Source organism: Nuphar pumila, chromosome 15 (assembly GCF_984573655.1).
Source record: "Nuphar pumila chromosome 15, dmNupPumi1.hap1.1, whole genome shotgun sequence".
Taxonomy (NCBI): domain Eukaryota; kingdom Viridiplantae; phylum Streptophyta; class Magnoliopsida; order Nymphaeales; family Nymphaeaceae; genus Nuphar; species Nuphar pumila.
Genome location: NC_143263.1, coordinates 78,595,130 through 78,614,272, shown reverse-complemented (window position 1 = coordinate 78,614,272; position 19,143 = coordinate 78,595,130). Strand labels below are relative to the sequence as shown.

General features: G+C 37.5%; 1 protein-coding gene across 2 annotated transcripts; it reads right to left on the bottom strand.

Moving 5' to 3' along the window:
• Positions 1-4,936: 4,936 nt before the first annotated feature.
• LOC149815696 (disease resistance protein Roq1-like) lies at positions 4,937-18,077 on the bottom strand. 2 transcript variants are annotated; one of them, XM_089990301.1, is made up of 5 exons: positions 17,092-18,077; positions 13,526-14,759; positions 7,385-9,263; positions 6,299-7,256; positions 5,876-5,889 (listed from the first exon to the last, which is right to left on the bottom strand). In XM_089990301.1, exons 1-3 carry the CDS (start codon positions 17,646-17,648, stop codon positions 7,452-7,454), a joined length of 3,603 nt encoding a protein of 1,200 aa, XP_089846427.1. In that variant the 5' UTR covers positions 17,649-18,077; the 3' UTR covers positions 5,876-5,889; positions 6,299-7,256; positions 7,385-7,451. The 2 variants fall into 2 exon arrangements, with proteins under 2 accessions (XP_089846426.1, XP_089846427.1); XM_089990300.1 differs by having other exon boundaries at positions 4,937-7,256.
• Positions 18,078-19,143: the final 1,066 nt, after the last annotated feature.

Below are 19,143 nucleotides of genomic sequence, written 5' to 3'. Positions count from 1 at the left end.
GATAACTGATAACCCATTCTACAATGAAAACATAGTTGATATTAGGAATCCAAGAAGCAAACTATGATAACCCATTCTACAATGGAAACATAGTTGATATTGGGAATCCAAGAAGCAAATTGTGATAACCCGTTCTACAATAAAAACAAAGTTGATAGCACTGGCTTCAGCTAGTATGGATGTAATATTCACAAATTTTAAAGAATATTTAAAGGAAATATAGTGGACTCTACATATTTTTGGTCTATAGTGCTATTTATAATTATTTATTTAGTAATTAATTGATAAACTACGGTTAATTAGCACTTAAACTATCCTTTTAATTTAATTAAATAATAAATTTAATTAAGTATCCACGAGTACCAAAAATTTAAATGACTTTGGGTTTGTACCTTAGTGGGGACCCAAAATGGTCAACCCACATGAATTGGGTTCCAGACCAAGATTCACGTTGAAGAGAGAGAGAGAGTTCCACTTGGATCTCTCTTTGAATTATGGATCAACCTGTTGGGTAATGGATTGGGTTTTGACTCACAAATGAAAAAGACATCTAAGGTTTCACCCATGGTTCCTTTTTGGAGTCATGTTGGATGTGGGGCCCACTTCACCCCACCTCTTTTCTCTTCTTCCCACTACCCTTTCACGCCATGCTTCTACAACCTTCCAAAACCCTAGGGGAGGGGTACATGCCTATAAATAGACAACCCCTAGCAATGCTTTTCCCATCCTTTTTACTTTTTCCATTTTCATGAAAGAGGGTATATCGAGACACCCTCTCTCTCTCTCTTGATTTTTGTGTGGAGAGGGTGTCGACCACCCCTTCTCCTCTCATTTTGGTGCAGGTGGTGGCAAAAACCACCACCATCACCAACTCCTTTTTTCGGTCGGCACCATTACCAAAGATACACTCGACCCAGTTGAGTGTGCCATGGTGACGGTGGGGGCCTGCACACGACTGCCAACGTCTTCTTCTTCTTCCTCTCGCACGCAGATCGTTGCTGGAACCACACTCGACCTAGGTGAGTGCGCCTCACAGCAACTCCAGTGAGGCCGACCCACGATCACCACTACCACTGTCATCTCCTCCTCTTGTTCATGTGCTCGGGAACTACCGCCAATGACCTTTTGATTTCCTTGCACATGACCCACTGGCAATGACCATCACTGTTTTCCTACCCGAAGTGGTACAGGACCACTCCAGCAATGCCGATGACATCTTGCACCATCCCTAGCTTGCACACAACCCTGGTGAACCCTGCACAATGCCACCATCATCATCGTCTTCCTCTCTTCATTTTCTGTTCTACCAGAAGTGTGAGGGCTGCCACCCTCAACACCTCCCTTATTTTTCAACTAAAACAATGGGCTGCCGGAAGGCAGCCACCGTTGCCACCAGTCAGCTGGGTGTTGCCACCCTCAGTTGTGCCCCTGATTCTCGGTTGCACAGTGCCACCCATGCCACTCCCTATGGTTGTGTGGTGCTACAGTCTGCCACCTATTGTGAGACGTCGCTGCAGCTACTCTTCCTGCCACCTGAGTGTGATATAAACCACAATTACGCCGCAGTCCCTCGTGCTACTGTCGACCCACATTGTGGTGTGAAACCATGTGTGTATGATCCTAACCGATTTCCCATTTGGGGCACAAATCACGAAGCACAAGCCAACTCTTACCACGTTCAGTTGTAAACACTATTTGCCTTGCCAAAAACTCTTATATTCTTTTGGAGGAAAATCACTCTTGATATTTTGAGGATTTTTTGCTTCTTTCATAATTATGCGGATTTTGAGGTAGAAAAAACAACTAATCATACGTGTTTATATATGCTAATCCATGTGTTAGGTATGTGAAAAGCTATATTTTAATATAATATGCATATGTAGTGCTAATTTTTTGAATATGGACATGCTCGTGTAAATCTTTACGAATATGGATATGCATGTGTGCAAATTTTTACGACCATGTACATGTATTTTATATTTGCACGAATAGCTATATGCATGCATATATACATGTATGTAGATTTTTACGAACATGTACATGCATATGTATTTCAGATTTTTACGAATGCATATATACATGAATGCAGATTTTTACGAACATGTACATGCACATATATTTCAGATTTACATGAATAGCTATAAGCATGTGTGCAAATTTTTATGAACATATATATGCACATGTATAGCTATATTCATATGTACAAATTTTTATGAACATGTACATGCACATGTATTTCAGATTTTTACATGAATAGCTATATGCACATGTGCATATTTTTGCGAACATGTACGGGTACATGTATTTCAGATTCTTACAAATGGCTATGTGCATGCGTTCGAAAATCTAAATATGATACATTTGTGAATGCGATTGTGCTATGTGCAAAGCATGGTAAGATTTGGTACATGACTATGCTGATGTTATGATGAGCACATAAAATCTGTATATAAAGATGTTAGTGCTATGATAAGAGCACTAAGAATGAGACTGAATGTATTAATGTGTTATGTGAATGACAGTTATTTCAGTCTATGTGAATGCATCTGATGCTCTATATATGGGCACATGAACTCGGTTATGCAATGATATCATGTGCGTCATATATGTATAAATGACTCTAATTAAATATCATGTTTGTAAATGATTGAATATTATACATGATGATCTTTGCTATCATGATATGTTAAAATGTGGCATGATATTACATAAATATAGTGCTATAAGACATGTGATACATGCATGCACTTTATGAATGAGTATGTGGTTAAGGAACCTTAATGGTGCCACTGGGCATATTTGTACGTGTAGTGTGTTTTAATGTCGTTTATTGCCTTCAAAAGTAAGATACTCGATTACTATAGACACCCGAGCATAATGATTTTTATTTTCTATGGAAAGGCATGTACATGTAACTGCTCTTTAGGAGCATAGGGTTGATGAGAACCCATTGGGTGGTGCGTAAGGCACACTAATTTATGAATCAAAACATGCACACATAATTAATGATGTTTATCGCCTTCACAGGCAAGATGCTTGATCGGTTTAGACACCCGAGCATAATGAATGGGTTATAAAAGGTCGAAGAACTAAAACATATAACTACTCTAGAGAGGTAGTAAGATGCTCATGCCTGAAATGACAATATTGATAGTAGTTGTTGAGCCCTGGGATGCCTAAGTATAGAAAGCATCAGTAATGTAATGTACAAGACCTTAAATTAATAAACCCAATAACTCATTCAGACTTACCTTGGAGAGGGTAGGTGGTATAAAACTCTGTTGGACTGTTATGTTATTTGAGAGTGAGGCGTTTTACTTGGTCCCCAGTCCTCAGAGTTATGAAGCCAGACTACCAATGTATCTTAGGTGGTAGGTCCAATACTTCTGCAATAAGTAGCTTTCTGGAATGCATTCCAATTTATTGTATGCCTTAGTGAGGTGTATCTCTCAATCACGAACCACCCTCTTTGGGATCCACTTTAGTCAGCCACTCATGTAAAATACAATCTAGAGAATAATATACCCTTGAGGTGGTCTCGGCTGTTTGCGATGAATTGTTTCACGAGAAACAAAGACCTTATACTTGAACAATTTATTTTTGAAAATATGCCCTAATGATGCAAACACTTAAGTATGAATAATGATATGTTCTATAATATATTGCATGTTATCAAATGCATTATGATGACCATGTAGAATTTATGGACTGGTTAGTTTAAAATGTTGTAGCATGCTTGTGTGTTGCATTTTAACATTTAAGCATGAAATGTCTTATTATATAGCATGATGAGTTCTGGAAAGGGATGAGTTATGCCGTGTTATGTTATGAATGGTTGTATGTTTTTACATGTATTAGTCAATGCAAGCATGCAGGGTAGGTCACTCTGACCCCTTGAATATTAACAAATTTAGGTAAGGAATAGCTCTTTGAAGGCGATGGCGTGATGGGACGACAGTGCCAGAACCAGTTCTTTTGTCTTTTCGAGTTCCTAGGATTAGTTTAAGAAAGTAGATGCTACTTTGAAACTATTACGAGTTTGTAATGACATTCATATTGTTTCTGATCTTATGAATGGTTTAAATATGGTTATGAATGCCTTTACCTGTTAATGGTTTGGAATTAAATTTGTAATTGAGTTTGCTCATGGGTATGGATCTGGACCTAAGTCCCAGATGGGATTAGGATTCGATACTTGTACGATTTGTATATGACCTGCCCAAAGTTTTGTAACCCAAACTAAAGAAAGTTTTTGTTGTTTATTAAAAACTTTACTTTATGTAATTACATATCATTACTTATTGGAAGCGATATTTAAAAAAAAAATGGTTTAAATGTTTGGGTTAAAATTTTGGAGTGTTACAATGAAAGCCGAATGGCAATATCTTAATGGAGATGCCACTAGGAGATGAGCCGGTATCTCTGACAACTATGCATTGTGATGGTAAAACAACTATGTACAAAGTAGGAAGTAATATTTATGGTGAAAAATCTACACATTAGTTTAAAGCACAATTCTGTGAACCAATATTGTAAGTATCATACTGTATCGTACGATACATGTCGTACATGCCATTAGAAAAATGATATGATATACACTCGTATCGCGATACGAGTGGATATCATATATGTATTGTATGTATTGTACGATACATGCCCATATTGTACGATACAAGCTGTATCATACGATACAGGCTTGACGCACTTAAAAAGGGTTTAAATCATAATTTTACAGTTTTGGGTTTTAAAGGCCTCCTAAGGGCCGACTCTCTCATTTGTGTAGAAGTCGTTAGAGGGAAACTCACGCACCCTAAGAGATGTGAGAGTGAATTGGGGATTGATTTATGCACAAGGGAAAGGGCTTTTATGATTTTCTTAAGTAAGAGTGCATCTCTACCCTTTTTCCACTCAAGGAAATGGGTTAAGATAAAAAAAATTTATTTTTTGCTTCTAATTGAGGTTTTTTTTTTAAAAGGTGTGGCTGGTGCTAGGAGAAAAAGGATGAGGTGGGAGTTCTCATAGGCTGGTGGCTAGGTGGCCTTATTTCGTTAAACCAAAAAGCTATTTGTTACAATGAAGAGCATAACGAAACATAGTGAGGGGATAGGGCTTATCCTTCAACTTCTCCTGCATTAATGAAAAGTAGGTGGCTATTCCACTTCTCCACACCATTAATGAGGGATAGGGTTGGACCCAATAAGAGGGTCTCTATCATGGACGTAGGTCAATACAGATGGAACCACGTAAACAGCTTGTGTCGTGTGGTGTGCTTGTTTGCATTTCTTTTTTACAAAAAATTAATACCAGGTGTGGTCACACCATAACAAAGATATTATAAAATATGTATACATTAAGAAACAAAAGGCAAAAAGTACAGAAAAAATTAAACCCTGCAGGCAACAAAATGCAAAATCCACGATGATAACATTGATATGAAGGCTAACTCTTGGGATATGCATCATATTTGGTGACAGACTTCCTCCCTATGCCACCGCATGCTTCCCGAACTCCCCATTCAGCACCAACTTGACTGCTGCTTGAATCTCCCGTGATGGTGCACTAGCCTGTATGCTGAGACAGGTTCGAAGCCTCCTTGACCAACCTCTAGAAACATATCTGCCATGAAACCATTCAAAATAGACGTGGTCTTTGAAGATTTGCCCAGCTCATTGTGCACCTGCTTCAACACCTTGCACACATAGGTTTTGTAGAGGGGGTTCAACGCATTTATCTTCACCTCTCCTTTTGATCCTTTTTCTAGTTTTCTCTTGTTGGCCAATGTAATAATTAATCACAAAAGAAAACTCATACCTGAGAAGCATATTGCATAAAGACTCCATTTTTGTGGATAGATGTCAAGGAACATGCCGATTCGAGGAAGTTCAATAGCTTGTATCAGGATGAAAATAAAGAAAACTGTCAGCAGCTAAGAATCTTGACATCCTATCAGTTTCTTTCCTTATCTGCTGGTCCCTCCTATTGGTTCTTATAAATGTTAAGAAAATAGAAACACCAATTAGACTTGTTTTTTATCAAGAAATATTTGATTTTTGTGAAAATAATTTTCTTAGAGAAATTACATAAAAAAAGCACCGATTATAGTCCTGTTCATACTATTTCTTACAAATGTGGTCAAATATCATACTATTATTTGTATAAAAGAACATTCATTTGGAAATTTATCACCTGCAGGTAGAAGACAATCAACAGGGACCAATTGTTTCCACTAGGACGACATAATGGTAGAAGCACAAAATAACACCTTTTTTTTTTGGTGATATATCAATCAAACACATACTTGCGCCTGATCCAGCAGTGAGATGGCACGGTAAAGACTCCATACCAACTTTGTCTGAGTGTATGCGAGAGGCAAGATATCTTGATGCTGGGAAATGGGTGGCATTCCTAAGTGAAATATGAGCCTCTGTTTTTCACTTCAATATTTGCGAGAGCAAAATCTTGAAAAGCAGTATAGAAGAGCTTGATGAATCCGGTGTTGATTTGCATGACAGGAGACAGAAACAACGCATGGATCAGGTGCTTTCTTTGCCTTCGTAATGAGGAATCAGCTAGTTTTCAGATGCTTTTCAAACAGACTTTGGCAGAGTTACTTGAGGACAAGTCAAAGATGATTCCTGCATTAGAGTTTTGCAGAACTTCTAGGCCCTCTTTCTCTTAGGCCTGGTGGTATGTCTTCTTGGAGATCAGGAATAATCGGTTGTTCAAAGGGAAGTGTTGGTCTTTGCACGCCGTTCTCCTGCACACCAAATATGAACCATGCATTCTTCATAGGTGGCCTAACCCACCAGAATATTTTAAACGGTTATTTGCTGTCATAGTTGGTAATGGATTAACAAAGCTGCCAAGCCCACTTAGAAGCTATTCAGCACTATATCACCCCATATTGGAGTTGGTGTAGATGCATTTATGATCATCATCATCTGATTATTTTCACTCCTGAAATGCCGATTTATTTCATCATCCCTTCTAAATTCCACATGGTGATTCTTCCTATAATTTCTGCTTTGACCAAATGCAAAAAATGGTTTACGCCAAGTAGCTTCAAGTGTGTTGTCAAAGACCACCTGGTTGTTTACTATAGCTTGGATACTCACAGAAGTGCCTGAATAGTCATCGTAGTAAACATCCAAATCCCTGATATATAGTGATGCATTGGAAGGAAGAACAAAGTGTAATTGCTGATCTTTGAGAATTCCAGAAATGCTGAAGTGCTTCAATGATTCAAATGCGGTCACCTGCAACAGAAAATGTTAAGCATGAACCAATATTCATCAAGTGCTATTCATTTTTTCCAGCAGCCTACAAGTGCATTCACAAAAGTGAAATGGTATTCTTAATTATTAATGTTAATTCAACGTAGTACCTCAAAATGCCTCTTCATCAAATTATAGTGCTTTCACAGCCAGCCAAATGCAAGCTTTCTCAGGATGTCAACTTGTCCAGGCCGCCACAAGCTTCTTGCAAGATGTTAGATCCAAGTCCTTTAAATCCCTCAAGTTTGAGATGTCAGGGATCGTTTCCAAGGCACTGCAATATCTGGCATAGAGATTGATTAGAGATGAAGGAAGCTGAGAGATAGATTGAAGCCTTGAACAATAAGCTAGGTTCAGTTCCTTTAGTTGGGAAAGGCTAGCAACGGAATCTGGAAGTTTCTCCAGTGACTTGCAATAACTGGCATCGAGTTTGATTAGAGATGAAGGAAGCTGAGAGATAGATTGAAGCCTTGAACAATAAGCTAGGTTCAGTTCCCTTAGTTGGGAAAGGCTAGCAACGGAATCTGGAAGTTTCTCCAATGACTCGCAATGACTGGCATCGAGTTTGATTAGAGATGAAGGAAGCTGAGAGATAGATTGAAGCCTTGAACAATAAGCTAGCTTCAGTTCCTTTAATTGGGAAAGGCTAGCAACGGAATCTGGAAGTTTCTTCAGTGACTCGCAATTCCGTAGGGATAGCATGCTTAGTTTCTTTAGCTCTCCAACAGAATCAGGGATGCTTTTCAATCTAAAAAAGGAATCGAGGTTGAGCTCCTCCACAGGAGACATGAACCTTCCAAGGGAAGCAGGTAGCACTTCCATGGATGTGCATTCTTTGATTGAGAGTTTATTAAGGTTCTTCATCTTATTTATTGAATCAGGAATATTTCTCAATGACCCGCAGCGATCGAGGATGAGCTCTGTTAATGATTCCATGTCTCCAATTCGTTCTGGCAAAGCAAGCAAACTGGAGCAGCGTTTAAGTCTGAGGCTCTCAAGAGAACTCAACCGAGAAAGACTATTAGGTAGTCCTTGTAGCGACGTACAGCCCCGCATGCTCAACAAAGTCAACTTGTTAAGGAGCCCAATGGTTTCATCAACCTTAACCAAACTGTAGCAGTGATCGAGGATGAGCTCTTCTAATGATTCCATGTCTCCAATTCGTTCTGGCAATGCAAGCAACCTTGAGCAGCGTTCAAGTCTGAGGCTCTCAAGAGAACTCAACCGAGAAAGACTATTAGGTAGTTCTCGTAGCGACGTACAGCCCCGCATGCTCAACAAAGTCAACTTGTTAAGGAGCCCAATGGTTTCATCAACCTTAACCAAACTCGAGCAGCCATCGAGGATGAGCGCTTCTAATGATTGCATGTCTCCAATTCGTTCTGGCAAAACAAGCAATTTTGAGCAGTGTTTAAGTCTGAGGCTCTCAAGAGAACTCAACCGACAAAGAGTATTAGGTAGTTCTAGTAGCGACACACACCGCCGCATGCTCAACAAAGTCAACTTGTTAAGGAGCCCAATGGTTTCATCAACCTCAACCAAACTCCAGCAGTAATCAAGTATCAACTTCACCAGGCATGGCAAAGGAGCAAAACTTGGAGTCTTAATGAGCCCATAACATCTACAGAGATTAAGGATCTTGAGATTGTTGAACACCAGTGGATCATTTCTTTCATAAATAGGATAACAACATGATGATAACAAGTTGCTCCACAATAGTTGACGCAGGGAGCCATCACATACCTCGTGGACAACAAGTTCCTCAAAATGACGGCCTTCAAATGTCATACATCTCATGGAAGGACCTTCCCATTTCAACCATTTTAGCTTCTTAGGGAGATGCGAAAGTGTGTCTTTGAACTTCGGATTACTGCTTCTTATGTGAAGCAATCTAAGGTTGGGCATTTTTGCAAATGCTTTGGTATTCAAATTTTGCTCTCTGTTGTCATACTCCAGAACGATGGCTTGGATACTATTATTTGTTTTTCCCTGAATACGCAAAACAAAACAAGCTTTAATCAGTATGAAATCATGAAACTTGGCCTTAGGCTTTGGGATTGCTTCAAGATAATCAAGGACATCTAGAGTCACTACTAGTACTCCATAGACTAATAAGTTAAAAAAGATATTTTGAAGACTTAGATGTCTACATACCTGTTTCTGAATTTAGGAACTTTGAGCAGTTCGTTCGCTGGTCTATTTCTTACCTCGTTGCACACTATATTTCACTACTAGTACCCAGTTTGAAGACTTAGATGTCAAATTTTTGTTTGGTTTTTGCCTAGTTTTTGGCAATTGTAGCAAGTAACATGCATATCTGGCTTCTTGATTTGACAACTGGTCTGTCTAGCTTGTTGGGACTCGGTTGTAGAGGTAGGCAATGGGCCAGTGGGCTGCGGGCCAACCCGGACAGGCCCACCATGTGCTGGGCCTGGGACTTTAAATTCGGCCCAGGCTGGCCCGAACCAGGCCTCTGGCCCAGCTTGGCCTGACATGGGCTGGGCTGCGGGCTGGCCCAGTCTGACCCGACTATATATATATATATATATATATATATATATATATATATATATATATATATATATATATAAAGAGAGAGAGAGAGGATGGTCCAGATTTTTGTCTAAAAGAGAAATTGCTAGAGTGACTTCATAAATCTTGCATTTTTTGGCAAAATCTCGGTAATAAAAAATAAATTAAAAATATAAAAAATAAATTTTATAAGAAAATATTAATAAAAACATTTAAAAATAAAAATACATGTTTTTTTCATGATAAACATCCATTTAAAACATAAATATGGTGTTTAAATCATGGTATTTATGTATTTTCATAAATCTCGTGATGTTTTAAAAATCTTACGAGAAAATTGTGTTTTAAACTTTAAGGTCATTTCTGGAGATATTTGTCACTATGCCCCCCACGCTTCCTCATTTGGACCCGTCTTTGAACATTTTGAGCTCTCTCTCTCTCTCCGTCCATTCCTGATCATGCTCAGTTCATGCCTACCTTCTTTTGGTTCGGGGTCCTAGCCTTTTCTTAGATAGTTTTTCTAGGATAGTCTTTCTACAAGATTTCTTAAACAGCCATAATTTATGGTTAATTTTCCAACTGTTAAATCTGAGTTAGGGAGAATGAGCGTCTTGCACTCTATTAACCCAAAGCTCTTTCTCTCTTTTTATAGATGCTACAAAAATACCAGAAAAGGTCGGGAAAAACAATTCTAAGGGTAGATCTCAATCTTGCCAAAGCCATCCTTCATTGTATGATGAGTAACATTTCTTGGCTAACTCCAGCGACAAACCCATCATTTTCTGGATAGAGGTGTCTTCTAGGATCCTTTCTAAATAAATTTACTTTCAAAACAACTTTTTTTTGAGTTTTTTTCATGAGATTTTTAAATCCTACTGCCTAAGTTGTTTATTTGCACATGCTTTAAACAAACAGAAAATGACAGTATGTATGACAAAAATGGTGCGTTTTTTTAGATGCTCCAATTTTTTAATTTCATCTAATGTTTAAATTCGCAAATTTTCAGCTGTAAAAGGATTTTTTTTACCCTTCGCACAAGTGAATTTCCTTCGTATAAATATGGCTATTTTTTTTCAAATATAAAATTTTCTCCTACACATTTGTGAAGCTTGTATCCCTTATGCGATTTTATTAAAAGGAGGCTCTCACATTTTTTTGAACATTCACAACCATGAGTTGGGTAGGTCCCCAAAATGTGTACACGTTCTTAACTAAATACTCCCACATTAATTAATGTCCTGACATTTGCACACGAATGTCCTCACACATTTGCGAACATTCTCTTGCTTGTGCCCTTATGCAATTTTAATAAAAGGAGTTCAAATGTTTTGGGGACTTTTGCAACTCATGGTTGCAAAAATAGTACTGTATTTGTAAATGTTAGGACATATCAAGCAAAGAGCATTCCGTTAAAAGTAAAAAAAGCCTTTAATGGCACTTGTAAAGCTATGCTAAAGCCTTTAGTGATGCTCATAAAGGGTCACTAAATCTTTTAACGATGCTTCGAAAGTGCCACTAAAGCTTTTAGGAGAAAATTGACATATGTAAAAAAAATTCACATAAGAAATTCGTATATTTAAGAGAGAAAAATTGCATACGTAAGAAAATTCAAGTATTTTAGATATTTGAAAGGAAGTTCACATATCAAGAGGAAATTTGCTTGTAAGATGGTTAAGGTCCTTCTACAACAAAAAATTTACTAATTTGAACATCGGACAGATTTTAGAATTTGTAGAAAACTTAAAAAAAACGTCATTTTTAGCACAGTGTACGGTCATTTCCATTAAACAAATTGAACTACTGGATTGAGTGGCTAAGGGAACCTCTTTGGGAACAATAGATTAAGAATGAAAAGTTTGAAGCATGGGCAAAGCTAAACAAGAAAAAAACTAAAAATGAAAAAGGCACTTAACCCCATCAACTCGAAAAGTAGCATAAGATGCTACATAAATCAGACAGTATCAACTGGATTTCAAGTTAAAAGTAGGGAGCAGCCACCAACTTAGACATAACAAAACCAGACAGGGTCATTTTTTTTCAACTTGGCGCATTCATCAACGGCCTAGAGGACATATCCATGAACCTAAAAGGACATGTTTTAGGGTTGGAAGAGTCACAACCAAGTTGATTCAACTCAAGTAGTCCAACTCAAATACTGTTTCAAACACAACTAAAGGAGCCTTAATTTCTTGAGACAATAAACAAAATAAGCCCACTAAGTATAAATAATAAGAAACAATTCAAACCATGGCATCCAATCAATCAAACTATCAAGTTAGAGTCAACAATTAAGGGTACTGTGAGTGAATCCTGAAAGAGTTTTCATGGCTTTGCTAGCACCAAATAATTGGTTCGTGGTTTATTTCTAGCACAATAGTACATTCTACCAGGGGCTGAAGCATGTTTAGGATATTGATTGGTTTGGTGTAATCATTGTCCACAGCAGCATAAGATGGATATATACACTTCTATATCTAACAAAATTAATTCATAATCGAGGCTCAGATAACATGGCACAATATGGGTTCGATCGGCGCAACATATATGTTCTGCTGCAAAAGAGCTTCACTAAGAGATATGGAGTAAAAAAATATAAAATATAAGTAGTCATTTAGAATTTATCCTTATACTCAGTGCTGTATCTGTCTCTCTCTCTCTCTCTCTCTCTCTCTCTCTCTATATATATATATATATATATATATATAAGTAGCAATCCTTGTCAATGTTGGAAAAAATATGAACTAAAACAAGAATTTACAAATCTGCGATCTGATGCTTAGAGGCATGCAATTAAGATGCATTGTTTGCAACTTCCATGAAATGGGTTGCACATGACCGTGCCCCCAACATAACCTAAGCCTCAAGAATTTTCTTCTTTTTGCAATTTCAGAAGATCTCTTTGCACACCACGGTTTGGCCACAGTTTTAAAACGAAGGAGAGGATGAAATGTGACCAAGTTTTATGGTTGAATGGCTAGAAGCGTTGACAAAAATGATCAAAACTGTCAAATAACAACTACCCTATAATACAGTTAATGTCATTGGTGATATGAATACAGACATTATTTTAACACTTTTAATAAAAATAATATTTAAATAAAAGAAATTGCGTTGCCTTATCTTATTTTTCAAAAAAAAAAATCAAACTCATTTGTCCGGTCATTTCCAACCTCTACGTCTCAATGTGCCTCGCCCCACTGCAAGAATGCAATATATTCATTCACGTTGCACCTCAAATACCTTTCATCCAATTCTACTGAAGAAAATTTTCTTTTTTACAAGAATAGAACAAAAAATTGAGAAAAATAATACAGAGAAGAGAAATACAACAAGCTCTTCCTCCATGAAATGGGTATATATATATAGAGGCTAAAAGTGAATTTATATAGAATAAAGACATGATTTATTTGTTTAAGAGAAAACTACCACCATTTGCCTAACATCTCACAAGATGAAATAAACGACTAGAGTGTAGAAAATTATCAATCTTCCAATCTTTTTAATTAATTGAATGTATTCATAAGTAAAACATAAAAGCAACTAAATAAATTAAACATAGCTATTGTGTGCAGCTTCCCTAAACCTTCTAAATATTTCTTAGTTTCTAGGAAAATAAATTAGATTCAATCTAAATCAATTAAGTTGAATTCATTCTCAAAAGACTTGTGACAGATCTTCATTCTGAGAATATTAAAATAAAGCAAAGATATGGGCCTTACTTTTTTATTCTGCAGTACTTGATATATGTCATCCCTGTCCCATAACCTGCTGCGCAATTTTGGGTCTGATGTCCCTTCATGTGCTGACATGCCTTTCTGGCGTACTATCTCTCTTCCCATATCTCGAATTACATCATGCATTCTAAACCTATCTTCAACATCATACATTCTAAAACTATCTTCAAGATCATCCATTCTAAACCTATATTCAACATCATCCATTAACCTATCTTCAACATCATCCATTCTAAAACTATCATTGCCACTATCCATTTTAATAAGAGACTTGTGAAGGAGAATTTCAATTGCTCTGCGTGGGTGAAGACCACAAGCCTCCCACATATAAATCGCATTTTCCTTATCTTGTCCAATGAGAAAACACGCAATGTCTAAAAATATCTCCTTCTCTTCATCATCCAGTCCTTGGTAACTTATTTTAAGTCTTTCATGAACATTCTTATCTTGAATCTTCTTCAACTTGTCCAGCGTTTCATTCCAACAAACCACATCTCTTATGTCAAAAAATAGTGATCCGAATACTTCGATAGCTAATGGCAACCCCCCTGTGAGTTGTACAACCTCCATAGATAATTCACTGAACCCTTCCATTGGTTGTTTTTTCATGAATGCATGAAGGCTGAATAGTTGAAGCGACTGCGATTTATCCAATTCTTCTAACTCATAAATATCACCCTCTTGCATCTGATGTTCCAACAATACTTTCTTATCTCTTGTGGTGACAATGATTTTGCTTCCTTCACCAAACCCCCTCCCTCCCAATGCACGAATCTGACTTTTATCATCTACATCATCTAAAACAAGAAGAATCTTCTTACAACTAAGCCTGTCGTTGATGATGCTAACTCCGTGCTCAACACTATCTACTGATATATCTGTTTTTAAAATGTCACGAATGAGCTGCGACTGCAGAGAGACGAGACCATTGGATGACTTTGAATTTTCCCGAATATCAAAAATGAAGCTGCTTCCTTCAAAATCAAGATGCAGTTTGTTGTAAATGGCCTTGGCAATAGTCGTCTTTCCAAGGCCGCCTTGTCCATGTATACCGACCATCCGAACAACATTTGTGGCTGTTCCCGTCTCTAATAATAGCTTCATCACATCATCTACACGAGATTCTATTCCAATTGGGTGCTCCGTTACATCAAAGGAAATCTTGTTTAATATGCTGAGAACCCTTTTAACAATAATAGTCACCAACTTTCCTTCATCCCTGCCACGCAAAGATTAAAAAGATGAAATTAATTCCAAAAAGAAGAACAGCCAATAACTAAACTGCATCTTGCTAACATCATGATTCGATTGACTTGACATCAAAGGTAAAAACCAATGTTGTTAAAATCGGTTCACTAGGTGAATCGGCTTCTTAAAAAAAATACTTAAGAATCGAATCACTAGATTTTTGGGGCTTTTGAGAGAGAGAGAGAGAGAGAGAGAGAGAGAGAGAGAGAGAGAGAGAGAGATGATATTATGATTACATACCCATCTGTTTCGTTCTTGAGATCATAACCCGAAATCTTGCTTGCATTTCTCAATGCAGCCCTCCATTCCATTACGTCCGTTGGATTGTGTTTCAATTCGTTAGAACTGGATCCTCACTAAGGGTGTTATCGGGTCAGATCTTATCTGACATAATTCTGGATTGAGTATAAAATTAGACCCAAACCTCACCCAATCTAATTAGAGTTCGGGTCCAGATCCGGGTATGGCTGGAAATTGTGGACCCATATGGGTTAACATGTTCAGGTAAATACCACGTCGGGTATAATCTGATCAGGTTTTCAATAGATCCAATTATTTTTATCGAGTCTAAGAACTAGATCCAAACCCTACCCATTTGATTCTGGTTTAGATACAGCTGAAAAATGTAAATCCACATAGGTTAAAGGGTTCTGGTATGACTGATTCAGGTTTTAATGGGTTTGGGTTTCAGATCGGTTATTGATATGATATTTATTTTAGAACCAATAAAAAATACGTAAATTAATAGAATCAACTATTCATTAAAAAATTATATACTAACAAATGAGTAGTTTATTAACAATTCTAAATAACGCCAAAATCTAAATATAAAAAGAATATCTCGATACCAAACAATCATTTCAAGTTGAAATAAAAAAACATTAACGATGTATTATATTAAAAAAAAGGGTTTGGCCAGGTTTTAATTGTGGGTCAGGTTTCAATGAGTTCGGTTCAAATCGGTTCACATATAAAACAGGTTTGGGATGGTTTGAGTACGAAATAGGTACCAGTTCGGGTCAGTTCACCTTTTTTGGAAGCATTTGGGTCGGGGATAAAATGTAGGCCGAGTCCTTGTTGATAGAACCAACTTCAGGTCTATTACAATTCACAGAAAAAGTTGATGTATCTGTAATATTAGAGGCAAATTTTAAAAGGAAAGTACAAAATTGTTAGCAGAATTCTACATCAAGAAAGTTTTATATATATATATATATATACAGAGAGAGAGAGAGAGAGTAATGGGTCCGCGCTAAACTCATTTGGTGCTAAACCGCGTGCTAAATGTGGTTAAATATGGTTTTCAACTTCTACGGTGCTTTTTATGCTGTTCCGGCCCCTATAAATGTGTTGGGCATGGTCGGTATGAATCCATACCTGGGTCATGTGTTTTCAATGAAAAAAATATTGTTTAGAGCCTCGAAAATTTATAAAGATTTTGGACCGTTGATTTTTTGAACTTTCTAAAAACCCACCTATGCGATGGAATCAAACGCTTCAAGATCAGATCCCTATAAAATCTACAAAGATCACATAAGTATGATCAGAATTTAAAAATAAAATGAAAAAAACTCAGCAGTTTAACACCAAATGGGGTTATTACTAACTCATTACTCTAATATATGTAGATATATAATTCATAGAACAAGTATACACGAGCAGAGCTGATCCAAGCTTCCTCTGTTCATACTCTGTTAGGATATGCCTTATCATGAAGGTTCAAAGCATATTGACATTGACTGTCAGTCATTTGATTCCTGAAAAGATTGCAGCTGACCTTCTTCGTCCCCCTATATGTGAGTTCTAAACATCAAATTGTGGATTTATTTACCAAATCTCTAGGCAAAGATCATTTCTCAAGTCTTCCGTCCAGTCTGAGGAGGAGTGTTAGGCAATCCTGATATGCTATTGTGATCAGGATAAGGTAATCACGATTGACCAAAGAGGCAGGGTCGTCGTCTATGACTGTATTTGTCTAATTGTTTTTTGTTTTTGTAAAGATTAGAAGGATAAAATCAATTTATTTGTTATCCTCCCATCGTAGGACTGTAATCTATCTATAAAAAGAGGAGATAAAATAACCCGTTGGTTAGACTACTAGAACCCCTTACTTCACACCATATTCTTGCATGCCGGAAGAGAGAGAGAGAGAGAGAGCCGAATCAAAGATATCAACATTACGACCGGTTCAACAGCCGTTGAAACCGACAAACAAGACAAAGAACACATAAGCCAAAAATAGATATAAAATACAGATAGAGAGAGATAGAGAGAGAGAGAGAGAGAGAGATTTTGTTACCGACCCATGTGCCTTGGTGACAGTATAACCAGAAACATCCCCTGCACTTCTCAACGCGTTCCTCCACTCGTCCAATTCCTCTTCCTTCTTGTCTTGGTGATTGCTCAATGCATCTTCGAATGATCCCTTCTGGTTTCTGACGTCAGAAGGCTCAACATGATAAAATACAGGAATTATGGGCCTCTTTTGCTGATACACATTGTTAATCTCCACCATCTTGGCAATCTCCTTGAGACACCATTTAGAATGGGCGTATTTCTCCGAGAAAATGGGTATAAAAATCTTGGATTTCTCAATGTAGTTGAGCAGCTCAGTGATTCTCTCACCCTTGTCCAAGTTCTCGCTGTCGATGAAGGCTGTTATGCCACGCCCCTCCAGTTCCTTGTGGAGATGACTAGTGAAGTTGTTGCGTGTGTCAGCTCCTGTAAAACTTAAGAAAACGTCATAATCAAAGCCACCATGCTTTTTTGGTGGTGCCGTTGATGTCCCTGCCTCGTCTCGCATGGCCTCCTTCTCCTTATTTTCCTTTCCAGCTTTTGGGCGACTTTCTTGGGCGTCCATCTCAAAAGAATATGGTGGAAAGGCTTCCCACTCTGGGTACTCCAATTTTTTTTCTTAAACATGTATGCCTTTGTATGCCCGATAAGGAGCTATATATATATATATATATATATAGAGAGAGAGAGAGAGAGAGAGAGAGAGAGAGAGACCAAAAGAAGATTATTTAACAATTTTTTTTTGGGAAAAATGAAAAAGAAATCTTATAAGACAAGGCAAGTTCATAATTCTAAGAATGTAGCTCAAAATTTGAGAAATGAAAGTAAAAAATAAGAGAGAGAGAGAAGGTAACCCAATTAAGTGAATGTCCTTACTTCAACGAGACAGAAGCTCCTCCCCTTGTCACCCGTCTCGCCCTTTTGTTATATTTTGACAAATTATTGGATGCTTGCCGGTCCCACGTATGAGAGCGATAACTACCAAACTCAAGCCCAAAATAGGGGATCTATTAAAAGCTCGTTGAATTCTTTGGCAAAAAGTAAATTTAAGGAAATTTTTCATTTAGGGCAAACCTTTTGTACTTAATTTCAAATATGGGCACACCATTATAATAAGGACACTTCACCTATCATATTGAATGAGGCAAGTGGCTCATCTAGGCTTTGCTTAGAGAGTTTATAAAAGTTTTATGTATCACTGGATAGAAGTTTATAAAAACATGGGATAGCACAACTGGATAGAAGTTTATAAAAGTTTTAGGGCCTGTTTGAAATCTGTAGCTGGGATGGGCTTTTATGGAGTTTATGCATTTGAAGAATTCGCAGCTGCCAAAATCTGCACTAGATTTTCTCAATAAAGATATTTGTCAACGTGACTAACTTGAATGCCACCAACTAGCCAGCTGCCCTAAAAATCTGCGTCCTTTTTGTCAATAAAGATATTTGTCCGTTGATTTTAGTGGAAATATAATTTCAATGTTTTTTTATTGCAGCCAGTTGCTCATAATTGAGTTTTTCAAAGTTCAGGCTGCTATCCTGTTTGATTGGGTCCTATTGGACTTTTACATGAGATGTGATGACTGATGAAATGAAATGACTCAATTTTTGATGTAAATGTCCAACTACTACTTGACCTTATCTTGGCATAATTGGACTGCCCTATACAAGTTGCTTTTCTTTTTTACTGTGATTGGATCTGGATCAGATTTTGGGTTTAAATCTGGTCCCGAGGCCTGATCAAACAATGCATGATTAAGTCTGATAAACAAACCAAGTTCTTCATGGCTCGACTTGGTCCGACCGAAGCCCGATTGTAGGTGAGTCGCTGGCAGGCCCTTTCCTGACCGGTGTCCACCCCTAGCCAAGATGAAAATCCAATCCAAGTTGAATCCAATTGTCGTATTCATTATATTAAAATTGACATATCTCTCTCAGGTTTGATAAATGAGAAGCCGTTAACAAATCTAATGAACTGCTCTCATTAGTTGAAAGTTAACGTGAGAGCGTGATTTTGCAGCGATGCAAAAATCGACATTTACAAGTACACCAAAAATTTGTTA